Raw genomic sequence first — 24438 nt, 5'->3', positions numbered from 1 at the left:
TGAGGTCATAGAAAGTGGGTGTGGCCAGGAGAGCAGCTATGCTGAGCAGAGGGCAATTTCTGCTACTCCAGCTTCTGTACACTTTTACAAATCTCTCCGAGCTGATCCTGAGTAGTCCTCTGCTTGTGACAGGTGAACACAGATCTTCCTCCACTGGGCCTCCTTCCACCCCACTCATCCCCAGCAGCAGTGAGTGCTGCAGAAGTGACCATGGCTCAGTGCTATTCCTTTCAGGCAGAGGACCCCAGGTTCAATATCTGCATCTCCCGTGAAAAGGGTCTGGAGTAGGAGATGATGGGGAAGACCTTCCAGCTGAGATGCTGGAGAGCTGCTGCCAGTTGGGGTAGACAATACTGATCTAGGTTAAAGGCTGCTTCCTAGACCTTGCCTTATGAACCCTGGGATGTTTCATCTGGCTGTGTGAAGGGTCTCTCCACAGTATAATTTTGACCCCTGGCATTTCCACGCTACTCGTTTTAAACTGCTTTAATTGAAAGCCATAACAGGGAGTCCTTGGATTCTGATCTAGAAATTTGTCAACAATCTTGCATTATTTTTATATTTTATATTTTTATATGGTTCCAGCCCTGAACCAACCAAGTTAAGGCCCTTTGAAACTACATGTTATACTTGTTGAAGTGATATGGTTACTGCCAAAATTCCCCATTACCACAGTAGCTTCCAAGTAGGTTCTCAGTGGAGATTATCGTCCCAATAAGGTTCTGATGATGTTGGATTGCTGAAGTCTCTTTCCTTCTCCACGTTCATCTTGCAGCACAGATTGTAGCAGGAAACATTTGCTCCTTTTTAACTTCCTCTCTTGCCCAAGCAAAGTAAAGGGCTGTGCAGGGCAACTGTTTGCGAGGCCAAAAGGAGTTTGCGGTGGGCTGTGTGGGGCCTAAATCAGGGCTACGATAAAGCATTAGCATTGTGTGGCTGGCTGGAAGAGAAATATTCATTGCTGCTGCAATGCAAGGGCGTGACTGTTCATGGAACAGGAAATTAGTAGCAAATGTTTCTTGGAAAACAGATTTTTTTGTGTGCTTGCGTTTGTAATGAGGTAAATGGACTAAGCACAGGAATGCTAAAAGCGCCCACTGATGGGAGGTGCTTTTGGGGCCCACAGCTCGTGCAGGAAACCCGGGGAATGCCACCGAGGCGGATTTGTCCCGACATCAGCCGCTCTGGTTTGATTATCCCGACACAGATGAGAAGAAGATCCTTGCTGTTTACAAGCTCATTGGAGAGCAGCCTGAGTATATTCCCCCAAGTGAGTCCCCCTGCCACTCCTGTCTCTTGACCCTCTCTCAAACGCTCCCTCCCCAATAGCACCTGCAGGGGAGGGGGCTGAGCACAGCCTTTGCAGGCACCAGGTCCCAGCAGGTTTAATCCCTGGCATCTCCAGGTAAGAGCTGGGAAAGACCCAGAGCGCCACTGATGGCCTGAGTTGACCATATTAGGCTAGCTGGACTAATGGCCTGATTCCCCCTGCTCTATGCCTAACCTCTGCTCTCCTCCCTTTGCAGAATGATTCAGGGCTGCTTTGGGCTTCCTCCTCCTTGCCCTAGCTGTGCTCTAGCCTTGCCCTATTTCCCCGTGGCAACCAACCCTCCTCTTCTCTGCCCCCTGCAGGTTCATTCCCTCACCAGCTGCGTTATATCCTAGTGGGATCCATTATACTCATCCTGCTGTTCTTCCTCTATCAGATCATATCGAAAGTGTACGTGTCATTTTGGTTGGCGTATGTTATGCTGCAAGTATTCTCCCTGCCTCCTTATTGCCTTTGGATATCATTATTTACTCCCACCTCCATGGATGAAATGACACCCCCTCTCCTCCTTCTTCTTCTTCTTCTTCTTCTTCTTCTTCTTCTTCTTCTTCTTCTTCTTCTTCCGCAATTTCATTCAGGATCTTCAAGAAGTCAAATGCAGGATAAACATCCAGCTGATCAGCAGATACGGCTCTGTAGTCAGCCAACCACTCTTTGTCTTTTCCTCTGTTCAATAAAAGGCTATTGAATGAGGGGTTCTTTTGCGATTGGTGTGATGTGCCAATGGAAAACCAAAGGGGGAAGGGGAGCTGGGATTGGAAGGTTTTGGTTTATGGGGCACACGAGGGCTTAAACAGCAGACAGACCTAAGTTCAGGACTGCGAGCGGCCTGTGGAAGGCTTAGCAGGGAGAAGTAAGAAAGACACACATTGGCCCTCTGCTGGCATTAGATAAAGGCTCCTTTAATACTTTTGCAGACCTCAGGTTATAAATACAGCCCGCCCGCCCCCTATTTACAGCTGGATCCCTGCCCCATGGAATGGGTGTTCCTAGGAGGGAAGAGGGAAGGGGTTGGTGTGCCAAACAGAGGAGGAGGTGGAGGCAAGAGGCTTGGTTATTGCTAGGTGGAGGGAGGGGTGGGTGCATGTTAGGAAGCACACCTCTTGGAACCTTCCCAGTGCAAGGGGATACATTTTATACAGCATTTGGGGGTTTTCTGGGCAGGTGGCATCACAGTAATACTGAAGATCACTTGCAATTTAGCAGCATCCAAAAATTCCAGGGTGTTTCCCTATCAGCTACCCTACAACAATTCCTAATTCTGCTGATAGAACCCCTAAGAATACAGTGTGAGGAAATCCAGACTATTTCCCTGCCCCTTTTAATAATAGCTGTGATACTGTGACTCTATGGATAATAGTATAGAAAAGCCCCCGTTGTCTCTCTTCCCTACCTCCCCACCCCCACCACTAGCATCTCTCTCTGTTCCCAAGAAACAGCACCACCCCACCCAGATAACGGAGTTGTCTCCTTGCCTAGTATGGGCTCAGGTAGTCCTGGGGTGCTCACTGCATTGTGTGGAAATAAATAGCACATATACTATTTGGGGGGGTGATTTGCGAGAGCCCCTAACACACTAGAGATGCCTTGTTCTTATCTTGCAGCCTCAAATAAACTTCATCCATGTACCCTGTTCTCAGCCCTCCTATATAACCACTGGCCTGAAAGTCCCTCTGTAAAAGAAACATCATATATATATATATATATATATATATATATATATATATATATATCCCTTTGGTTTAGGACTCTACCCCCATCCCCGCCCCCAAGGAGTTTCAAAATACTGAGTGTTGCCATATTAGAGGGCTGCCTTTAGCAAAGGAACCCCACACTGCACCAAAGGACTATTGTCTTTGTCCCTTCCGAATACTTCACTGGAACCCCCCGCCCCCCGCAATGCCTTTCCAGGCCTCCCCAAATCCCCTTTGGCCTAGGAGCCCACTCCCCCAATCCATCCAGTCCCTCCCATACCCCAATAAATAAATAAGTTAGAGGAAATGTGGTCTGTCCGTCTGTGGCTGAGGAGGGAGAGGTATCATCAGTCCAGCACCTGCGTCTCTGGTCTGTGCCCATTTCGCAGCACCTGATCCTTGGCAGCGCCCTGGGAGCGGTATACGCGGAAAGCGCCACGGCATATGAGGCCAAACCAGTAAACCTGGGGCGCCATGAGGATGGCCGATCCCAAGTTGTACTCGGCGGGGATGGAGAAGGGCACGCGATAAAGGGGCAGGCCGGCATAGTGCCCGTATACCCAGTACATGTAAGGAAAGAGCAGGATCCGGCAGCAGAAGAATGTGATCAGCATGATTATCCCATTCACCTTATGAAGAAGGGTGTGTTGCTGCTTGTACTGTGGCAGGAAAGAAGAGGGGTTGAGAGGGCAGTCAGGCCACAACCAGCTCCCTCCAGGAAGCCCAAGAACCTGCTCTGCCCCGCTGGGTTCTCGTTCCTCTCCCCAGAAAACCCACAGGATTGGGCCATACTTACCAGGATGAGGACTTTGCCGAGGCAGACAAAAGGGGTGCTGAGCTCAGCCATCAACATACAACCCAGGAAGAAATCGCCCTTGCCCTGGCGCCAGAGCTGAAGTGGGGGAAAGCAAGAAGGGTGACTTGTTGGGGGTGGGCGATAGCAGCCTCTAAAGCACACAGGCCCTCTCTGCCCCACTTCTGCTCCCTGCATCGGCATCCCATCCCTTCCTCGCCGCCTCCTCCTCTTGTATACAGAGGTTCCCACGCCAGACCACACTCACCACGGACATGGGGAAGCAAACCAGCACCATGAAGAGATGGTGGACCACCATGAGGAACTCCTTGTGCAAGTAGGTGCGGACGACGGTGCGCAACGTCCGGGTGCCGGCCGACTCGTGCCCTTTGACCCGGTACTTGTGCCAGTGGCACAAGAACATGGCGTAGATGTCGTAGATGAAGTAGGGGATGGCAAACTGGGTGTAGGAGGAGGTCAGCCAGTGCCTGCAGAAGGAGGAGAAAGAATGCTAGGGCAGGGGAAGGTTGTGAGCAAGACACAGTCCTGGCAGTGACTCAGCAGGGAATTCCAGCTACGGGGGGGGGGGGGAGCAAGAGGAGGTGCCCCGCCCCCTTGGAACAGGCTCACGGCCATGATCAATGAGTATTGATGACCTGCTGATGCGCTCTGCTCACACAAGGTCAATGAGAACAAAAGCCTTGCCCATACCCTCCAAGCTCTTCCATTCCTGCTCTCTGCTCTCACAATGCTGGGCTCTCTGTGGTTTAACAGCTCCCTGTTGTTTCTCCAAGCCACGCTGACCACGGCCATAACCAAGCTACGGGCTGCCATTCCCACCTCACCTTGTCCTGACATTGCCTTTCAATCCTGACCGCAGCCCCACTGCCACCCCCAGTCAGGGCACCCTCAATCCCCTTAGATCCGGGATATTTTGTCTGACTACCGGCAGCGAACCATGCTTCCGACCTTGTGCTTATTTAGAAGTCCACAAGTTCTATAAAAGGTAATAGGATTAATGTAAATAAGTCCAAGACATTGGCCTTAATCCTATTTCATTTCAGGTGATAAGAGGGGAATTCAGGGACTGAAAAAGGTGCTTCTAGCCCTGATCCCTTTCCCCCTTCAGGCTGAGAGGAAGGCAAATGGAGTGCTGTTTCTTTAAGTCTGGGCTGTGACTTCCTTACTGCCACCTCCCCAGCTGACTTCTCGTCACTCTCCTCCCTCACCACTGCAGCCTGCCTGGGCATTTGTGCTGATGGCTCCATGCAAGGTGATTAGGCCAAATGCCAGAGAAGCAGCCAGGATGCTGCAGTGCTCTGCAGGATGCAGGGCCCAAGAGACGCTGCGGGGTGCTCAGCTTGGAGACCAAAATGGGGCAGGTGGGATCCAAGCAGAATTCAGATGGGGTGGAGGTGGGGGCGCTGGTAGACGGTTTCTGTGCTACAGGACTGCAAAGATGATATCAGGAGCCCAGCATTGGGGTCAGTTAAGGGAACGTTTCGAAAGAGTTGAAATCTTGCCTACCCTCACCCACATTGCTTCCCAACAGGAGATTCCCAGTGCGAAGGGCACAGTGAGAGCATTGTAATGGATATACAGAAATCTGGAAACTCTTCTCTTTGCCCTAAGAGAATCCTCAGCTCCTGCCTCTAACTGCCTTGCTCTAACCAGCTGGAGTTTACTCTCCAAAAACCCAGATATCCAGCCTCCATATGATGTAACCTGCTAGAGCCCACTCCCCCCTCTAGGGAGCCCAGGAATTCGTCATCACTGGTTGCCCAATAAAGCCAATTATGAATCCACAGAACGCAAATCAGCAGTAGAAACAGCTGTTGCTTTGGTCTAATCCCCTGCCCTGCTCTATCCTAGGGGAGAATTAGCACACGTGCCCCCCATTCTAGCCTGTCCTGGGGAAGGGACTAATCCCAGCTAAATTCATTAGCGTGAAATGAAGCAATCCTGATGGCAAAGCGAAAAGGGACGGCGGATTGGAAAAGGCCCAGACACATACACACCCCACACCTCTATCCCGTCCCTCTTCCAGGAGCTCTCTGGGTTCCTGCTGTGTTTACGGTCCTGCTTGCCCTGCAGAGCTGCCCTCTTGCCAAATTGGTCTCTGCAGAGACCAAGGTCTGGCAGCTGTCCTAAAATCCAGTGGGACTAGCGGCTCCTGCCCCTTTGCTCTCTCTCCAGCACACGCTCTGGGAATCCTCAACTCAGGTGCCCCATGAACTGCGTGGGACCTTGGGAACGTTTGTGCAAGAGGGAGCTGCCCATGGTGCTGAACGTAGAAGCGGGAGGAATGAGGCTGGCATTTCTGTAGCACCACGGACAGCGCTCTGTGCCACACAGGCCAATCTGCCTCAGTCATTGCCATCGCTTTTGCCCTGCTCCCTCTTTCCAGCACCCCCTGTTGGATTTGTAGCAAGTGGGAGCAGCTTCCAAAAGCAGAGCTCCCGACTTTACTCTCCAACTACCTCCCAAATACCTTCTTGTGGGGCAGAAACAGCAAGGCACTGTCCTCTTCCCACAAGCCACTGCTTCCAGCAATGCTGTTCCCCACAGCACCTCCTGCTGGTAAGATTATTTCATTTCCTGTGCTGTGCCTTCCAGTTCCCTGTACTGACTTCTTCCCAGGCCTACTCCTTGCTGCACATCTGCCTGTAACATGTCACTGTCATCCTGTTCTAAATTTGGTGCCCATCCCGGTGAGGGTGTCAGGTTTCTCACTAGCGTGACCTTGCCAACACTCTGCTGGGTTGGGAAAGGTGTGGGAGCCACAGGGAGAGAGAGGTTACCGCACTGCAGTGCTGGGCTGGCATGCACACAGCAAATGCTGACTTACTGGTCGTCGATAATGTGCTTGCAGGAAGAGGAGACGATGTAGCCGACCGTGGAAGCCATGATGGCCTGCACCGAGGAGACAAACCTGTTGTAGGGAAGAAGGGGGAAACAAAAACAAAGTTAAATGCCATTGCATCTCTCTTCTCTTGGACTCAATAGTCTGCTCACCATTCCAGTTCTGACCCAGGGAATCCAGACCAGCAGACCTCAGAGCAATGAAATGCCCCATGGAGCTGATCTGGGCCTCCTCCACCTTGAGCCCTGCCAAGCACCTTCAAATCCATGCTCTTTGCCATCCCAGAACAGCTGCTATCTTAAGGTCATCTTAGGGGATCAGCAACAATTGCTAAGAGCCTCAGCTGCTCCGTGACCCTGACACACAGCCTTGTCATGTGATCACCAGAGACTGCCAACCCTGGAGCAGCTTTTGAGCGCCTAGATATATGCACTAAGCAATGAGAGCAACCAGACATTCTGCCCCAGAGTGTTCCCCTGGAAACACTGAGCAGACCAAGTGTCTTGTCTGGGAAGCCTAGCAAACAGCAAACAGCCTTGATCTCCTGAAGCACCCTCTTAACAGCAGATCCCGGGGAATCTCATCCCTCACAAGTCACAGACCTTGCCAAACCCTAACCCTAACCCTAACCGTGGGTTCACCAATCTCCTCAATGCTGGGCTCCAAACATCTTGCTGAGAGGAACCCTGGGTTTATATGGGCTACTGCTTCTATTGGCTGTCATTGTGGGATAGTGACACCTCATCACCCGAGTTCAGCTTTAGCTCAGCTCTTGATTCCCAATTAATATGCCCCAATCTTGAGAAACCCAGAGGTCTGGCTCATGGTCCCAGGCACTCCACCTCTCCCAGAGAATCCAGCAGATCTGTCCCTCTGCTTCCTTGCAGATATGCCCACGGATCCACTAGGGAAAGCCACTTTGCAACTTGCTGCACCCCATTCCAATCCCAACGGACCCAGGAAACCTGGCTCCCCACCCCGCCTCATTCTAGGACCTATTTTAAAAAAGAACCTCATTAGAAAAACCTAGTTCATAGCCCATCCTCTCCATGCCCTTGTACCACTCCCCTTTCAAAGGAGCCTGCCCCTTTCCCTGACGCCCTGGACCCACCGCTTCCACCCTCATCCTTCAAGAAAATATGGGAGGGAAGAGTCCTAACCCCTCACACCTGAGGCCTGCTGGATGCCCCCCCTCGCCTGATGCGGCCCACCCTCCGCTGCTGGACCCTGGCTGCATCCTCCCTCCCCTGGCTCCCTGGTTACCTGGCGGAGACGATGACCGCGTCGGCCTCCTCCCATCGCAGCCATGGCAGCCACTTGAGGCCGTTCTTGGACAACAAGAAGAGGCCGGGGAAGACAATGCCCCCTGCTACCAAGGCGTGAAACATCTCGCTCAGGCTGCAGGGTTGAGGGGGGAGGAGGAGGAGGAGGAGGAGGAAGAGGAGGAGGGGGGCCACACAGATGGGGAGGGTCAGCGGGGCTAGGATCCCTCCAGGCGCTCCCCTCGAGGAAGACTCATGGTATCCAAGGGGGCGAGGGGGGGATGGAGAGGGAAGGGGGGGATGGCGGTGGTGTGCGGGTTGGTCCCAAGCAGAGCTGCTGTGACAGACAGAGAGACAGAGCCAGGGGAGGGAGGGGGAGCAGGGAGCAGCTGTCAGCACAGTGCGGGAGGGAACTTAAAGAGACAGTGGCCTGTGGTGTGTGGAGGGACTGGCGGAGGAGAGGAGCGGGCGGAAGGAGGATGCTGCGAGGATCAGCGCAGCCAGGAACTCAGGGGGAAGCAGCGGCAGCAGAGCCCGGGGACTGGAGACAGGGGCTGCGCTGCTGCCGGAGGATGAGGGAAGGGAAGAAGCGGGTGCTGATAGGAGGGAGGCAGGGAGAGGATGCGGGTTGGGGCTGCTGGACTCTATAGGTGGATCCGAAGCGGGGAGAGGTTTGGGGTGGTGACTCAGAGCGGGAGGCTTGGGACAGGGAAGAGTGGCGGGAGGCGGGAGAGGAATCTGCCCATTCATCTCCTTAAAACCCTCACCGCAGCAGGGAGTCCCCTGGGTTTAGCCTCTGCCTCTTTTAAACTGGGAGAAGCTGGCTAAGAAGATTGGGGGTGGGGGGAGGAGGAGGCATCCCCCCCCCATTTGCGGCTAATCAGGCAGCAGAATTAACCCCCTGAGTGCCAGATCATCCCTTCCCCTTTCTCCCCCTCTCTCCCTCCCTCGCTTAGCAGGAAGTCGTGCTCACAGGATGATTTAGGCTAATCCTATAATCCCAGCCTGGTTTGTGAGGAAGGATCAGGTCTCTGATGTGGGAAGTGGGAGGGTGTAGGGGGGGGAAGAGAGCGAGGTAAAATGAAGGGGGTGGGTGGGGGCAATTAACCCTTTCCGCTCCCAAAGCATTAGGGACTAATCCTCCAATAAAGCTCCACCTGCTGAGCAGGTGACCCTGATGTGACCTTTGATAGGTGGGTGGAAAGAGCCTGGCAAGTGCCTGTGGAACTAACTAAAGCAATACTGACACCTTGTGCCGGACTATAGGAACTGCAGCAGGTGGGTTTCCCAAAGAACAGAGGTGACCTGGTTTTATGAATTGCTTTAACCCATTTCTAAGGTGGGCCAAAGATATTATGTAGTCTTGAAGTGTGTGGGAGAAGATTACGTGCTCACCTACAGGAGCTGACTGGACTGGCAGCTGAATCTTGCTTTGAACTTCAGCATAGGACTGCCTCTCCACTATATCTGAAGGCAAGAGCACACAGGGCTCCGTCCTTCAACACCTCATCATTGCTCCATCCTTCCCACCTTTCACCCCCATCTGATGAATGGTAGGGCCATTCTCTCTCTCTCTCTCTCTCTCTCTCTCTCACACACACACACACACACACACACACACACACACTAAGAGAATCTGGGTGTCCAGGTAGTCTCTCACTTGGCAGATACATAGACTGCATTGAGCTCCTCCATTTGCCCAAAGCGACGCAGAAACCGATACACTGTGTAGAAGAAGCTAGGATAGGCGGCCAAACCCAGGAGAAAGAAATAGGGAAATTCTATCTGCAAAAACTGGGAGTGGGAGAGAACGTCAGAAATTAGATTAGTCTCCTAACTAACAGAAGATTCTCCTCCAATAAAAAGTCAGCACAGCACTCTGGTCAGCAAAGTACAACTATTCCGCTGGTTATTTTGGTCATCCTGCCCCCCCTACATATAAATTATTGGAGGAAAGTATTGTAGCAGCTGGTAGCCATGACAGCTAAGGCATGGTGCAACAAGGCAAGCTTAGGCTATGGAGTCCATGGTCTCCAAGGAACCACCTTCATTTGGAAATGTGCATTACTTCATTTGCCAACAATGCTGTGTTTAGGGGCCCTTCTACTTATTCTGCTGAGAGGGTCCCCCCAAAGTCCCACCCTGTTGGCATCAGTTGTAATGCGGACGTGGTTGCTCCACGGACAGAAGCAAGACACCTCTGCTAGCAGATGCCAAGAACAAAGGACAAGAGGGTCTCCCTGCTACACTCTGCTTGTGAACTTATTGGGCTGGATATAGGATGAAGGCTTGACAAGACCTTTGGCTCCATACAGGAAGGCAGTTCTTATTGTGCTCTCAGCCAGCCAGTTCATTGTGAGCAAAGTATGCTTTCTGTTAAAATGAATGAAGATTTTCACACTGCAACCCTATAAACATGACTGCCTAAGAAAGTAAGTCCCATGTACTTCGATGTGGCTTGCTCCCTGGTTACAGGATTGCAGCCTAAATTGACTTAATCAAAAGCAAGACTGGAGCATAGTAAGAACTGCCTTGCTGGATTGGACCACAAAGTCCATCGATAACTCTTACATTCCAGAGCTTTTCAATTAATTGTGCCATTATTTCCTGGGTCGTACTGTCCTTCCCCTTCTCCCTGCCCCACTCTCCACCATCTGCTGCTGGAGAAAACTGAAATTTCCTTTGCTTCTGGAAGAGAGGAGCTTCTTCACTGGTACAGAAATCAATGAGGGACAAATGTGCACATATTTGACCTCAACCAACTCACCTGTTCCCATGCCATCCTAGCAAATACAGCAGTGGTCACAAATGACATCCCAACCATCCGCTGGCCTTCACATCTATGGAGGGTATTTCATGTTGGCAAGAGATCTTTCCCTAAGGGACTAATGAAGATGTAATTGAAATCTCACAGCTGAAAAGGATTCTACTTAAACCACATATTATTTCTTGAATATATTATTGATTTAATTTGTATACCACCTTGCCTACCCAAGGTAAAGATATGTTTTCACATTCCTCCTGAAAGTTAATAAAAATGGAAACTGGCACAGCTCACTAGGGATGGCATTCCACAACCCAAGTGATCAAATCGTACTGGAACCAACAACTGAGGCAACAAAGAGATGCATTTCCTAACAACCCATCCATGACCTAGTGGCTAGAGCAGTGGTCCTCAAAAGGGTGTGGCATGTCACACAGGTTGGGCAGGAGAGGATGGCAAGCGTGGCAGGAAGATTCAAGGACAATCAATATTGTATCTGGGAGATGATTTGTGCTCTTATGCATTGTTTTATACATTCTGGATGTCCCATGATCATACTATAAAGGTAAAGGGACCCCTGACCATTAGGTCCAGTCGTGGCCAACTCTGGGGTTGTGGCACTCATCTCGCTTTATTGGCCGAGGGAGCCGGCGTACAGCTTCCGGGTCATGTGGCCAGCATAACTAAGCCGCTTCTGGCGAACCAGAGCAGCGCACGGAAACGCCGTTTACCTTCCCGCTGGAGCGGTACCTATTTATCTACTTGCACTTTGACGTGCTTTCGAACTGCTAGGTTGGCAGGAGCAGGGACCGAGCAACGGGAGCTCACCCCATCTCGGGGATTCGAACCGCCAATCTTCTGATCGGCAAGTCTTAGGCTCTGTGGTTTAACTCACAGAACCACCCGCATCCCTTATATTATAAAGTAGGTGTGTTATATGATATAAATCAAGCACTGCTATTTTTTGGTTTGTTTTCCAATGTATTTCTTATCAATAAAATCCAGTGTGGTGCGGTGCAAGCAAATTATTATTATTATTAACTGAATTTATATACCTCCCCTATACCCAGAGGTCTCAGGGTGGTTCATACTTTATTCTGAAAGTGTGTCCCAGAGAAAAAGTTTGAGAACCACTGGGCTGGAGTGTTAGACTCAGACCATTCCCATTCCTTGATGAGGATCACTTAGGCTGGTCACTATCTCTCAGCCTAATCCTACCTCACAGGGTTGTTGTAATGATGAAATGAAGGGAGGTTATGCCTGCCACCTTGAGCTCCTTGAATAAAGGTTTGGATGGAAATGTAATAAATAAAACATATATTTACTCCTATGGGATAAATGCCACAACACAAACATACGGGGAAAAAAGAAAGTAGCAGGTATCATGCAAACAGACACATTCCAAAGCTGTGCACTTTCCAATGCCATTGATCTCAACAGTGCAACCCTGTGTGAAATAGCCATACTTTAGGTTTTCAAAAAGGCCTGGAAAACCCACTTGGTCTCGGTGGCACTTTCATATTACTCCATCCAGTTATTGTACTCCTTTTGGCTGACAGGTTTTTTAAGATTGTGGCTATATTCAATAAAGTAGAGGGAAGTTTCATATAGTATTTTATCTTTGCGCTATGATGAAATGCACCTCTAGCGTATCTGAGGTATTCACCAGTATATTTTTAGTGGCATACCTGGTGTTGCATCAGCACAGCAAGGCTTCTGCCCTCTAACCCAGTGGTTCCTAAACTCGCCCCCCCCCCACTTAGCCCCATGGGCCACATGAAAACTGGCAGACCGCTCTGCCTTTTGTAGCAATTTCAGTGTATTGCACTAGATGCTGTATGATTTTTAATTGTAATTTCAGACAAGCTGTAGACCACCAGAATGAAGTTCGTCTGGAGACCACCATTTGGGAACTTCTTTAGGCCCCCAGCCAACATAACTGAAGCACATAATTCTTTGGGGGGATTCTGATATTTGAAGATTTGGGCTGCAGTCCAACTCTTGAGTGGATTAAGAATGGGCTGAGGAGGCTCTGCCACTGCTGAAATTCCTGCTGTCCTCAGTAGCTAGGACAAGACACCCCAAATGGAGCATTGGGGGCACAGGGACAGGCAGAGCAAGGACAGCCGACGAACCGCTGGATATGGGATGGATTTGGTTCCCGCTGCTGTGCCAGCCGCTCCAGGGTCCCTGGGGGCCACATGGCCAGAGGTTACTCAGCTAGTACTTCTGAGTAAAAAACACATAGTAAATTTCAAAACATTGGGGTATCTAAATGTTATTTTTTTTCTCCTGATTAGCAACCACTTAGTAACAATGAGTAAGTAGTTCAGCGTGAAAACCTTTGATAAGAACCAAAAGGGGAAGCTGTTAATACGCTGAAGTTTCAGCATTATATCTAGGGGGGGAAATGACATATTCTCTCCTACATATATGAACCGTAGGTGTCAATTTCATAGAATTCCAAGAGACCAACGAGGGTCATCTTGTCGAACCGCCTGCAATGCAGAAACCTTTTGCCCAATAGCCCTGAGATGAAGAATATCCTGCTCTACCAAATGAGCCATCCAGTGCGAAGGGTGAAAATCCTTTTCTTTTTTTTTACGAGAACGAGGCACCTAAATGACTAGCTTGCCCACCTTCAGGAATATTAATGCAGCGACCTAAATATTTTCTTATGAAGGCAGATCTGCGTATATATTTAAATGACTCTTTCAGTTATTACATATGCACCGCCATCCACCTGGGCGCATCTGAGTAACTCTGCATGTCTTCTCTCCTTCCCGCCTAGTCCTGGGGCTAATTAACGAGGGATGATTAATACATTTAAATTATTGCAGCAAATGTCTGCGCAAACTCAAATCACGACTTGCCCTCCTCTCTCCTGCCCTCTCCGCGCATCTAACGTATTGCACGCAGCCCGCCCCGGGCCTAACTGCCCCTTCAGGTAGTTTGTGGTTTCCGTGACAACAACGAACCGCCAACAATAGCGGGGGCACGGGGAGGTGGAGGGGTGGAGTGGAATGGAGCAGGAGAGGCGCTTTGCGCATGTGCACAGAGCTGCAACCCGTCTTCGAGACAGATGCAGGAAAAGTGAAGAGGGGCACCGCGGTTTTTCCCGAAGACGGAACTTCTTGGCTTCCTCTCTATCTTTTTCTCTCCCTCCCACACCCCACCACCACGTGGGAGGAAGCGCTGCCCATAGCAGACAAAGAAGGTCGCAGCTCCGTAGGCTCTACGTGAGATCGGAGGCCCCGCCCCTATTTCTCACCTCTGATTGTCATTTAGTGCGGAAAATGCGTTTAAAAATAAAAACCCTGGCAACGCCAATGTAGCCCATTAATCATCCTCTTTCTTGCAGGCTGCGGTACTGCGGGAGGGAAAGAAAGAGCGCTTTGCAACAGCCCTGCAGTGCCGCCGCCCCGTGAAATATTGTTGTGTTGATAACAATAATTTGTATTGATTTGTGGCTTTCATATTGTATATTGGGTTTCTATTTTTTTCGTAAGCTGCTATGGGTATTCACTTGAAAGAGCGGAGTAGAAGTATGCTAATACAGAAGTAGTAGTAGTAGTAGTAGTAATAATAATATTATAACGGGGAAGCTGTTCTGCAGCATCTCCTCTGGTTTCTAGTTCCAAACCCTCACGCAAAATTACCCTTCAGACTGCAGGAAAGCCGAATCTGCTTAAATTGTACCCCGAGGCGAGGCCAAATCCAGTGCTCAGTTGCATGCAAAATCCTGGGGCTCCGTCGAATAGCATGCATGCAGATGGGTGGGTGTGCTGCACTTTGAAATGCTTAATTAATAAAAATAAAAATAAATGCGGAACGACTCCTGAACAAGAAGTAGTACCATTTCCTATTTTTGCTGCTGTTTTAGGGGCGTGGACACTCCACTTCTCTGTCACACCTAACACTAAAATCCTGCATTAATTTCCCCCGTCATTTTCTATCAGCGGCGGCCTCTTTCCGTCCCGGAGGAGACCGAATATGACGCCCGAAGTAAAACCGGTGGCAGCCTCCGCGTACGAGTCTTTCGTTTATAAGTCTATAATCTTCCTATTGAGCGCATGCGCTCCGCCGCGGAAAACGGCGAAGAAAACCGAGCGAATCATCCGCGCATGCGCCGCTCGTGGAGTAACGACTGCCATGAACTTTTGAATATGATGCGCTTTCCGTTTTACCCCCACCCGGCCCCGCCCCGCCTCCTTCCCTCCAGCTTTCGGGGCCTGATTGGTTCGCTACAACGGGCCAATGCCGCGCTACAGAACACTCCCGTTACTGGGTAGATTTCCTTCAATAGGTAGGACGAGTCTGTCTGGCGACGTTTCTGTGAGGACCGACAGGAGAGTTGAGGAAAAGGCTGACGGTTTGGCGGGTTGCTGTTAGGAATGAACTGCGACGACGTTTACTTGAATGCAGGAAATAAGGGAAATTCCAGACCACGAGATTAGATGAAGGGCTTTGACTATTGTACCTCGAGCTGTTCTCATCCCCCCCCGCACCAAAATGGAAGAGGCCCACTCGCTTCCCTTCTCGCTGACGTCACTTCTGGCGCAGGCGCCGCATTTCCGTTGACGCCGCTTTTTTCATTCCTGTCCGAACTCTGGCCTCACTTCCGCGGAGGAGCGCAGAGGCCTTAAGAGAGTTTGGTCGCAGTGGGAGCCCGTAGCGGGCCGCGCGCGCAGGTGCGGTTTCCAGGGCGACCGAGGGACGCCTTGGTATATTTACATACTGCATGGCTTCCAAGTTTCTCAGAGCAGCGTCTCCCCCTCTCCCGTTTTATCCTCACAACAGCCCCGTGAGGTAGGCTAGGCTGAGAGACAACGGCTTGAGCTTCAGAGCCCAGTTTAGTCTCGGCCGCTCGCTCCACAATGCAGGAAGCCTGGGAAACGTATGAACGTGATACGAATAAAGCTGCACAGTGAATGATAAACTATATTCATAAGGGAGTGGACATTAATGAGAAGAGCCTGGAGGTTCATCAACATTGGGAGGAGGAGGAAGGCCTGTTTCGTTTCCATTTGGTTATGGAAAGAGGGAATTTTGAGGAAGGGATGCTATGAACAGGGAGAGGGGAAGTAGGCTTGTGGGAGGGGGTTGTGGGGTCAACTGTCAAAAGAGAAGACTGTCAAAACTGTCAAAATATTCGAGCTTCATTTCAAAAATAAATATTTATCCCAGTGACACTGAAACTTTAATACCATTCTACACATGTGTGTGTTATAACAGCAACATAAGAGCTTTGGAGCCTGTTTGATCAGTCTCAATATGGTTGAGACCTCTTTGAAATCAGTAGTGTTCAGAGTTAATGTATATGCATGAAAGCTTCATGAAGAAAGTGAGTTTTAACTCTGTTGCTCAGTAAGTTCTGACCCTCTCTTTTGATCTAGCAGACTATAGATGTTGTGCTCAAGGAACAAGTGGAACCATGGTCTGTAATAGCTTCAAGTTATTTGTCTCTTCCTCGGGGCTATGAGCTATCCATGGAGCCTCCAGAGGTTGATGTCTAGTCCTTCCCCAACTGAGGAATGGCAGTAAGTAGAGCATTCTTACTCTGTATTCACACTTCCCTTCACTTCACTTCTCAAAGTGCCCCATCTCTCCTCTCCCAGTTTGATATGTGACTGAACTGAATTTAATAAATCTACTTATGAATCAATGAAGACTGATTTGAAAGCCGTGTGTTAAAATTCAAACATTTTGAGTTTGGAATATTGATTATTGTGGGATACTCTCCATATAAGTTTTAGTATGTGTTCCTCTGTGCCTCACAAATATTTGAAGGTTAGAAACTCACTAAACCGTTCTATCTCTGCATCTGCTGCTGCCACCACTAAATTAAGAGGAATCACCTAACTTCCAAACATGTACTACCCTATGTCAGAGAAGCTATACACTTGGTGTATATGCTTCTGGTCAGAGGCTAAACATTCCCTCTGCCAATTTTCTGATATTAAGAACCTTAAGTTCTTAATATCAGAAAATTGGCAGAGGGAACGTTTAACCTCTGACCAGAAGGTATTTCATGTTAAGTCAAAAGCTGTATTTCAGTGCTCAGCCATGTAATTCCTTTAATTGCTCTTCTTCCTCCTCACCACTCCATACTGTAAACGTCCCTTCTCCTTTGGCTTTCCTCCCCTTACAGACTCCATCGCTGAACCCTCCACCAGACCTCCCTTTTGCCACAACCTTATTCCTGCCTCTCCCTGCCATCGTTTTCTTGGTCGTTGGATCCTACTTAATACTCCTGGCCCTGGTCCTTGTCCTCCGACAGTGCCTGATGGTAACTTGGGGAAGGGATGGCAATAGTTGAAAGGGCAAACACATTTGGGGATTTTTATAGGTGTAGTAATGAGAATAGATCTATCTTTTCCATAGTGCATTACAGCATACCATATGACAGTGCATTATGGGAGCAGTAGTCCTTTGGAGAGCAAGTAGAAAGGGGTAACAAATTCACATTGTTAATATTGTGTGGTTGGTGTTCTGACAATTTTGGATTACTTGCAATCAATTCCGTAACAAATCATAGGAGCTCTAGCCTATGAGAGATAAAAGGAATTGCTTCTTAACTCAAGTTGTGAGCCAACCTGGTTTTCCTTCTCTTACCTCCTTGCAGGCCCGGGGTCTTTGTGCCAACTGCTGTTCCTGTGAGAAGCGGCCTTGGCCAAACATGTGCGAATGCTGTATGACCTGTGCAGAATCATGTGACTGTGCCCTTCCTTCCCCAACTCGCTGTATGGATCGCTACTGCACCTGTACTAATGTGAGTTTTCCCTCTGGATAATTGATCGGCTTTTTGGAAATATCTGAGACTAGTTCCCCCTGGGGTCATTTGAATACAGTGGTACCTCCAGTTACTTCTGGAGGTCCGTTCTTAAGCCGAAACCATTCTTAACATGAGGTACACTTTCGCTAATGGGGCCTCCTGCTGCTGCTGCGTCTTCCGCTCACATCCCAGGGCAAAGTTCACAACTAGGGGCATCTATTTCTGGGTTAGCGGAGCTCGTTACCCGAAGCATTCATAAGAAGGACAGTACGTAACCTGAGGTTCCACTGTACACAGCAGTGTCCAGGTGGAAAGGCAGTCCAGGGCTTAGCAGATGAAAATGTGGGGAGTGGCAATGACTGGCCTTCATGTATGTTACACATTTTGGGGGGGAACTTATTTTTTTGTTGGGAGGGGAAGGGTGAGAGGGTATGATTGCATGCTCCTTTACTCTGTGCTAAGAGGAAAGAGAGAACAATTCAGAGCAGAATAATATCTTGGCTTTTTAGAGCAAGGATGGCAATCCTGTAGTTTTCCAGATGTTACTTATTTAACAAGATTTATATAGCTCTGAATTTTTAAAATCTCTATGCAGTATGCATAAATCAATGCAATATATTCATAACAGCACTCATAAAATCAAACTTAAAAATGGGTAGACATAAAATTTATCAAAACAAAAAAATTTTTTCCTTCCAGTAGCACCTTAAAGACCAACTAAGTTAGTTCTTGGTATGAGCTTTCGTGTGCATGCACACTTCTTCAGATACACTTGAAACAGAAGTTGCCAGATCCCTCTATATAGTGAGAAGGTGGGGAGGGATAAAATTTATCAACATGTATAGGGTTATGCTGCATATTTTGAATTTTGTGGCAGCTCTATTGTTTACCTGTGTGTGGTGTGTTTGTGCACGTGGCAATGTCTGAATGTGGAATTAGATTGAAATTCTGAGCTGGAGAGTGCATTTCCTATGGATCTCTAATTCTACCTGCATGAGTAACAAAGCCAGCAAGTTAGGCAGTAGCAAAGATGTGGTATTGCTGGAGAGATAAAAAGCTACCTGAACAGTTTCAAGCAAAGAGGGTCTTGAAAACAGCAGCACTTGTTATTTACTAAAGCCCATACTCCTTAAAATCATATGCTAACCAAAACAGTATATATAATTTGAAAGGAGGAGAGGGACATGCAAGAGGGATCTGTGTGAGAGGAAGAAAGATGAACAGGGTAGACAGGCACTTACACTTTCTTTAGAGCTTGTCAGAGCTTCTTCAGGGAGGCTGTGGCCTACATGTTGAGAAACATCAAACTTACAGGTGTTCAGAGTGGAAAAATGTCAAGGGAACTTACCATGATATTCAGACCTATACTTTGCTGGTATCTTATCTTCAGACACTGCCTATTTATTAATTTAAAATATTTATACCCTGCCTTGCAATAGTCTTGTGGTAATCATTATTCAGTATTTCCCTGAGTCCAAGTTTAGTGAAGGATGCTGTAACATCTTGATGCAGGTATTTCCATAGGTTAACAGTGTACAATTTCTGTCTCTTACCAGCAGGGCTGGGAACCAGGGGCTTGTTCCTTTCCTCGCTTGTGTCCACTCTGCGATTGTGCCTGCACATACCAGCCCCCAGACTGCCAGAACATCAATTGCATTTGCTTTGAGATCAAACTGCGATAAAGAACTCAAAATAACAAAAAGATTATGTCTGTGATTTGGGAGTATGGGAGGATTTGGAAGTCTCCATACCAGTGGTGGATCCTACAAGCAGTGGACAAGTAAAATGGGGAGTTAGTTGCTCAGCCTGACATAATTAACTTGTCCTGATGCAAGAAGTTTTGAAACTGAGCTTTTTCTTTTTCATGTTGATTTTTCAAGTGCTTTTGTACTTTGTACTGCATGTTTGATATTAATGTTTTTATATGAATTGCCTCATTTTATAATAAAGCAGGTTGAGTATCACTTGTGTCTGTCTTTAATGAGAATGCAAATGGAGTCCATTTAATAGACCTTTGCTGCATGGAGAAGTTTCCTAAACTCAGAAAGTGCTGGGAAGAGATAAGAACAGAAATTGAAGAAATAGTAGGCTATACTTTACCCAAGGGTCCTCTAATTTTCCCATTTGGGTATGCTCAAGAAGCTCTTTTAACAGAGGACAGGGAATGAAGACAACATCTCTTGATGGCTGCAGAATTATTATTTGTCAAAATTGGGGGAAACAGAGCATCTATGAGCATCTCTTTACAAGGCTAACGATGGGATCCTATACATGCCTTACTCAAAATCCCATCAGACTTACTCCCAAGTAAGCATGCATAAGATTGTTGCTCCAGTAGTTTGATATATTTGCATATGCAGATGAGGGATGTAAAATTTGAATGGAGCGGAAGAGCACTAGTAATGGATACCCTGGATATCCCAGCAAAATACTTTTAATCACTATATTCAACAATTGCTAAACAGCCGGTCCTCTCGTCCTTCTTTACTGAAGCATTATCACAACAGGGGGCAAAAAAGTGGGAAGCCCGCAGCTAAACCTCCCATCACAAAAGCAGCTTGTCTCTGGATGGAGAGGCGACTTCATCTTGGAATTGGGGCTCGTTCCCACAGCCAAGATGATTCTTTCCCCTTCCCGGCAGCTTCACGGCCAGCTTGCCCGGCCTCAAGATGGCCGCCCCTCCCCGGTTTAAAGGGGGAGCGGGGGTGCGTCACTTTCCCATCAACCCTTCTGTAGCTGCAATCAGGGTCGCTTGCAGCGATTTGAGGGAGGGGAGGCTGCTGGCCGGAGCGCTGGGGCTCTGAATGGGTTAGAGCCGGGGAGCCGGGAGCCAGGATGCCTGGGTCCTCTGGGGAGGAGGGAGCGGGGCTGCAATAGGTCGTGGCCGGGAGCCGTGGGGTTCCCCGGGAGGAGGCGAGGTGTGCGAGGGAAGCCATGTGCAGACAAGGGAGAGAGGGCTTCATTGTGGCGCTGCTGCAGAGGGGCACGCTGAAGAGCGCTTGGAGGGTGCACAGCTGATCTTTTTTCATTTTGGAGGGGGAGGCTTTTGAAGATTGCTTTTGATCCGTTAAAGGGCTGCAATGCAGCATCGGGGTGTTGCTTCCAGGGAATACTGGAGAGTAGTAGAGTGGATGCATGGACATCGGAGGGGAGCGAGGAGTTGCATTATTGTTTGTCCAGAGCTGGTGGGGTGGTAGGCAGATAGGTTTCGGGAGGCTGCGTGCAATATTTTTGGATGCTGGAAATTTTGGGAGCCAGGCTACTTCTGGGGGTGTGTTTTATTATTGTTCTGCTGCACTGGGGCTAGTTGGGGGGTGGGGTGGAGAACGGTGGCCAATTTGTGATCTACCGAGGTGGTTGGGGAATGGTCTCCATTAGGGGACGCAGTTTGGGGTGCTGTACCTTTCTCCAGAGGATAACCAGTGAATTGGGGACAGGGGCTGATAGCAGGAGTGGATCTGTGAAAAGTCCCCATTAACCTTTTGGTGGGTTAAATCTCATGCTGGGGTAGGGATGCTTTCATATGGGAATGTTGCAATTCTGTGGAAGTTATTCTATTCACTTGGTGGGTATGTATCTTCATCTGAGAAAGATTAGGTTTTGAAAAGGTTGACTTCCTCCAAACCTTGACTTTTTAAAAAAAAACAACCAACAGTATCCTGCTACGTTGATGAGGTGCTGGAGGAATTCTGGAGGAATTTTTAGAGGGTGCAATCATATCACACTTTTTTGGGGGGGAGGGTTGTGTGTACTACTTAATTCACCAAGTGTGACCTCTTAATTTTGTAGGGATGTTCTAGTACAAGGACGTAAATATACTGTATGTGTTCCCCACAGATATACAACTGGTTTTGTTGTATTATATGAAGATGGTTATTCAGTAGAACCTGTATTTGAGTAGGTATTTAACTGTTAATAGGGTAGGTTGGTCAGGGAAGTGCCCCTTCCCCATTATATTAGAACTTGGGAGGGATGTCTAGAAGTGACCTAACTTTTCATGACATCCCATTAATTTCCAGGATTTGATTGCAAATTGTAGAAGTGTTGCCTGCATTTCTGAGTCGTTTCTTTCCTTTTTGGAAATCTACTATTGTCCGAGAAGAGGGGTGTGGATGCTGTCAAGGGATATCGAAGTTAGATTATCTCAGTATAAGAGAACTTGGGGTGGAGCAACATAACAGAAGAACCATATTCCTTTGGGGGGGGGAGGGTGTTATGTGTATCTGGATTATTTGGAGGTCACACTGAACTGGAAGGAAACTGGAACAGCTACATGAGGTCACTGTTCAACAGGTTAATTTCCTCTTGACAAAGTGCTCCAAACTCCGGAGCAACTTAGATATCAGTTTTCTCGGGAATAATAGAGGGGGGGTGGGCTTCTTTCCACCCCCTGATGCTGCCCCAAGCCATGTCGGCTTTTGGGGATGCCCATGAGTGGTACATGGGGGCTCTGAGTCGGCAGGAAGCAGCCGCCTGTCTCCAGGGACACCGCCATGGAACCTTCCTGGTACGGGACAGCACCACTTGCCCCGGCGACTATGTGTTGTCCGTCAGCGAGAACTCCAAGGTGATTTCTGAAAAAGGGAATTTGGGGGTGGAAGGGCCCCGTAGGAGGAGCTGAAAGTGTGTGGATTTGATTGCACATTGGAAGCGGAGGGTGGAAGCTGGGTGTGTGCCTGCGGAGGGTCACAGTGCAACAGCCTCCTGCTTCTCTACCCTTCTCTTTCCTCCAGGTGTCTCACTACATCATCAACAGCCTCCCTGGGCGCCTGCGGATCGGGGAGCATGAGTTTGACGGCTTCCCTGCTCTGCTAGATTTCTACCGCCTCCACTACTTAGACACGACCACTTTGGTGGCCCCCGTGGGACGGGTTGTGGCGCCGGCCTCTGCCCAGCCGCCTCCCGCTGGGGAATGGGTCCGGGCTCTCTATGACTTCGTCGGCCGCGATCAGGAAGACCTCCCCTTCTCCAAGGGGGAACCCCTGAGGGTGCTGGCCAAGCCAGAAGAGCAGTGGTGGACAGCGCAGAGGGCCGATGGGCGTGTGGGCATGATCCCCGTGCCGTACGTCCAGCCCTGTCCGTACGCCCACCCCAGCAGCCATGGTGCCCCTCGCCACGCTCCGGTCATAGCGAGGGCGGTGCAGCGAAGGGTGCCCGGTGCCAGCGACAAGACGGCACTGGCCTTCGAGGCAAGTAATGGGGTGGTCTGCACAAAAGGGAACGAGTTTCTGGTTACCAGGTGGGTGGGGGAAATACGCAGATTACTGTTGGGCACTAAGGTTTTTCGTTGCACAGAAATGTGGCGTTCTGGTCCAGCCCTCTTCGCACCCCCAAACAAAAAGCTTGTGTTTGGACTAGATTTTGCACATTAATTCAAATGAAATAGTTATGCAGCATAACACTTATCTGGAGGGTTGATGAGCATAACTTTGAATCGCTATGGAGCAGAAGGAGGGAAGAATGCATCAGTTCGGATGGGAAAGGGTGTAGAGGCTGTGTGGGAGTGCAGACGTTCATCCACACATTAGATGCCTGTCGTGGTCCCATTGCCAGGCTACACTCCTGAAAACTTGGATCTTCAATCCGTGTTATGTTTCCGTACAGCAAAACTCCATATTCTGGCTTTGATCCTGTTCCTCACTTGAAATGGCAGTGAAGGGAAGATGAGAAGCTGCGTGATTTATTCAGGAAAAAGACTTGTTTGCGGGGGGGGGGAGGGAAAACTGGCTGTGCAGAGGTGGGTGGGTAAAAAAAAATGCCCCCATGATATTTGCATTCTGATCCCTTCTGTGTCTCATGATGCTCTACAGGTGGGCGACCTCATTGCTGTCACCAAGATGAATGTCAATGGCCAATGGGAGGGGGAGCTGAACGGGCGCCGCGGCCATTTCCCCTTCACCCACGTCAAGGTCCTGGACCCTGAAGAAGCCAGCTGAACATTTGATGATGTAACCCATGGAACGCTGACTTTCCCTGCAGTGGGGCACGACCCTTGAACTCTGACCCACACTTGTGAGCTTCTGACTGTCTCGAACATTGTACTTCCTTGAATTTTGACCTACCCGGTGGATGTTATTGATCATCCGGTTCGTTGATACTCAAGCTCCTTGGATATGGACCTCTTCTACCACTTTGGACTCCTTAACCCATGAACCTTGTTCCTTGACTCGCTGTTCTTAAAATGCTGTGGTAGTTGAACCCTATAAACTTTTGACTCTTTACGGGGACCCGTTCATATTTCCTCCCTAGAAACATTGATCCATTTTGGCCTTGTGATTTTTTCAACTCTGATTATGTGCCCTTGAATCTTGCAACTCCCCATCCTGTGCCCTGTGAACCCAGAAACTCTTGAGCTTTGATTATTGATCCCCTTATTCTTGTGATTTTTTTTTCATTTGATCCTGTCCACTTGGGGTGGGGTGGGGTGGGGAAACGGGGGCGGGGGGGGGGAGTGCTTGGCTTTGGCCAGATGGCTGACAGGAAATCCTCCCCACTCCTTATAGAGACCCTGCTTCACTTGTTGTCTGTTCCAAACTGCCTTGTTAATTAAAGTTTCCTGCTGATTATCCCTCGCTGGAAATTTACTCCTTCTGGGGTGGGGCTAGAGGGTTAATATGGGGAAAGAGTAGCACAGTTGTTATGGTAACGAGAATCACAACCCAGGCCTCAAATGTTGCCATGGTGAAGTGGAGCACAGCCTATTGCTGTAGGCAGGAGGAGGTGGCAGCAGCAGCAGGCCACAAATGCTGTGCAGAGCATCTTGGTTGCGTGAGGAAATATTAAGTCTCTCTCCATGCCTGCCAATGGTTCCTGCTTAATAGGTACAGTATTCCCCCCCCCCCCCAGTTTATATACCTATATACTGGAGCCGGTTGGTCTGCTTGTACCTCTTCTTGATACAGTCCCAGCTGCTCCCTTCTCTTAACAACATCATTGGCATATTCAGAATTTCAAAAT

General features: G+C 49.1%; 4 protein-coding genes across 15 annotated transcripts; 3 read left to right on the top strand and 1 right to left on the bottom strand.

Moving 5' to 3' along the window:
* Position 1: 1 nt before the first annotated feature.
* Positions 2–2022, top strand: C13H16orf92 (chromosome 13 C16orf92 homolog). Its single transcript, XM_053363656.1, has 4 exons — positions 2–189; positions 1127–1270; positions 1633–1720; positions 1909–2022. The coding sequence occupies exons 1-4, from the start codon at positions 39–41 to the stop codon at positions 1934–1936; spliced, it is 411 nt and encodes a 136-aa protein (XP_053219631.1). The 5' UTR covers positions 2–38; the 3' UTR covers positions 1937–2022.
* A 189-nt stretch (positions 2023–2211) lies between these two features.
* TLCD3B (TLC domain containing 3B) lies at positions 2212–14718 on the bottom strand. 5 transcript variants are annotated; one of them, XM_053363597.1, is made up of 7 exons: positions 14620–14718; positions 10710–10827; positions 9603–9736; positions 6666–6749; positions 4086–4305; positions 3821–3916; positions 2212–3683 (listed from the first exon to the last, which is right to left on the bottom strand). In XM_053363597.1, exons 2-7 carry the CDS (start codon positions 10764–10766, stop codon positions 3372–3374), a joined length of 903 nt encoding a protein of 300 aa, XP_053219572.1. In that variant the 5' UTR covers positions 10767–10827; positions 14620–14718; the 3' UTR covers positions 2212–3371. The 5 variants fall into 5 exon arrangements, with proteins under 5 accessions (XP_053219572.1, XP_053219573.1, XP_053219571.1 ...); XM_053363598.1 differs by lacking the exon at positions 14620–14718 and adding an exon at positions 14406–14429; XM_053363596.1 differs by lacking the exon at positions 14620–14718 and adding an exon at positions 13346–13658.
* Positions 14719–14883: 165 nt separating this feature from the next.
* Positions 14884–19445, top strand: LOC128400928 (uncharacterized). 8 transcript variants are annotated; one of them, XM_053363648.1, is made up of 5 exons: positions 14884–15012; positions 16106–16246; positions 16858–16995; positions 17332–17478; positions 19038–19445. In XM_053363648.1, the coding sequence occupies exons 2-5, from the start codon at positions 16241–16243 to the stop codon at positions 19161–19163; spliced, it is 417 nt and encodes a 138-aa protein (XP_053219623.1). In that variant the 5' UTR covers positions 14884–15012; positions 16106–16240; the 3' UTR covers positions 19164–19445. The 8 variants fall into 8 exon arrangements, with proteins under 8 accessions (XP_053219623.1, XP_053219625.1, XP_053219628.1 ...); XM_053363650.1 differs by having other exon boundaries at positions 14890–15012; positions 16103–16246; XM_053363653.1 differs by having other exon boundaries at positions 14999–15078.
* A 703-nt stretch (positions 19446–20148) lies between these two features.
* LOC128400910 (crk-like protein) lies at positions 20149–23739 on the top strand. The gene is made up of 2 exons (XM_053363610.1): positions 20149–22048; positions 22215–23739. Exons 1-2 carry the CDS (start codon positions 21875–21877, stop codon positions 22851–22853), a joined length of 813 nt encoding a protein of 270 aa, XP_053219585.1. The 5' UTR covers positions 20149–21874; the 3' UTR covers positions 22854–23739.
* The last annotated feature ends 699 nt before the right edge of the window (positions 23740–24438 follow it).

This window comes from Podarcis raffonei, chromosome 13, assembly GCF_027172205.1.
Source record: "Podarcis raffonei isolate rPodRaf1 chromosome 13, rPodRaf1.pri, whole genome shotgun sequence".
Lineage (NCBI taxonomy): Eukaryota > Metazoa > Chordata > Lepidosauria > Squamata > Lacertidae > Podarcis > Podarcis raffonei.
Note: the sequence above shows the minus strand (reverse complement) of the source record. Positions and strands in the feature narration are given on the sequence as shown.

Excerpts from the sequence above, each read along its gene's own strand:
- TLCD3B (XM_053363597.1), bottom strand. The coding sequence starts at position 10,766 with ATGGTTGGGATGTCATTTGTGACCACTGCTGTATTTGCTAGGATGGCA. Across the intron at positions 9,737-10,709 it reads CTAGGATGGCATGGGAACAG|TTTTTGCAGATAGAATTTCC; the intron begins GTGAGTTGGTTG and ends TCCCACTCCCAG. Across the intron at positions 6,750-9,602 it reads GCAGTCTATGTATCTGCCAA|GTTTGTCTCCTCGGTGCAGG; the intron begins GTGAGAGACTAC and ends TCCCTACAACAG.
- C13H16orf92 (XM_053363656.1), top strand. The coding sequence starts at position 39 with ATGCTGAGCAGAGGGCAATTTCTGCTACTCCAGCTTCTGTACACTTTT. Across the intron at positions 190-1,126 it reads CCCACTCATCCCCAGCAGCA|CTCGTGCAGGAAACCCGGGG; the intron begins GTGAGTGCTGCA and ends TGGGGCCCACAG. Across the intron at positions 1,721-1,908 it reads TATCAGATCATATCGAAAGT|GATCTTCAAGAAGTCAAATG; the intron begins GTACGTGTCATT and ends AATTTCATTCAG.
- LOC128400928 (XM_053363648.1), top strand. Across the intron at positions 16,996-17,331 it reads TCCTCCGACAGTGCCTGATG|GCCCGGGGTCTTTGTGCCAA; the intron begins GTAACTTGGGGA and ends ACCTCCTTGCAG. Across the intron at positions 17,479-19,037 it reads GCTACTGCACCTGTACTAAT|CAGGGCTGGGAACCAGGGGC; the intron begins GTGAGTTTTCCC and ends GTCTCTTACCAG.
- LOC128400910 (XM_053363610.1), top strand. The coding sequence starts at position 21,875 with ATGCTGCCCCAAGCCATGTCGGCTTTTGGGGATGCCCATGAGTGGTAC. Across the intron at positions 22,049-22,214 it reads CCGTCAGCGAGAACTCCAAG|GTGTCTCACTACATCATCAA; the intron begins GTGATTTCTGAA and ends TCTTTCCTCCAG.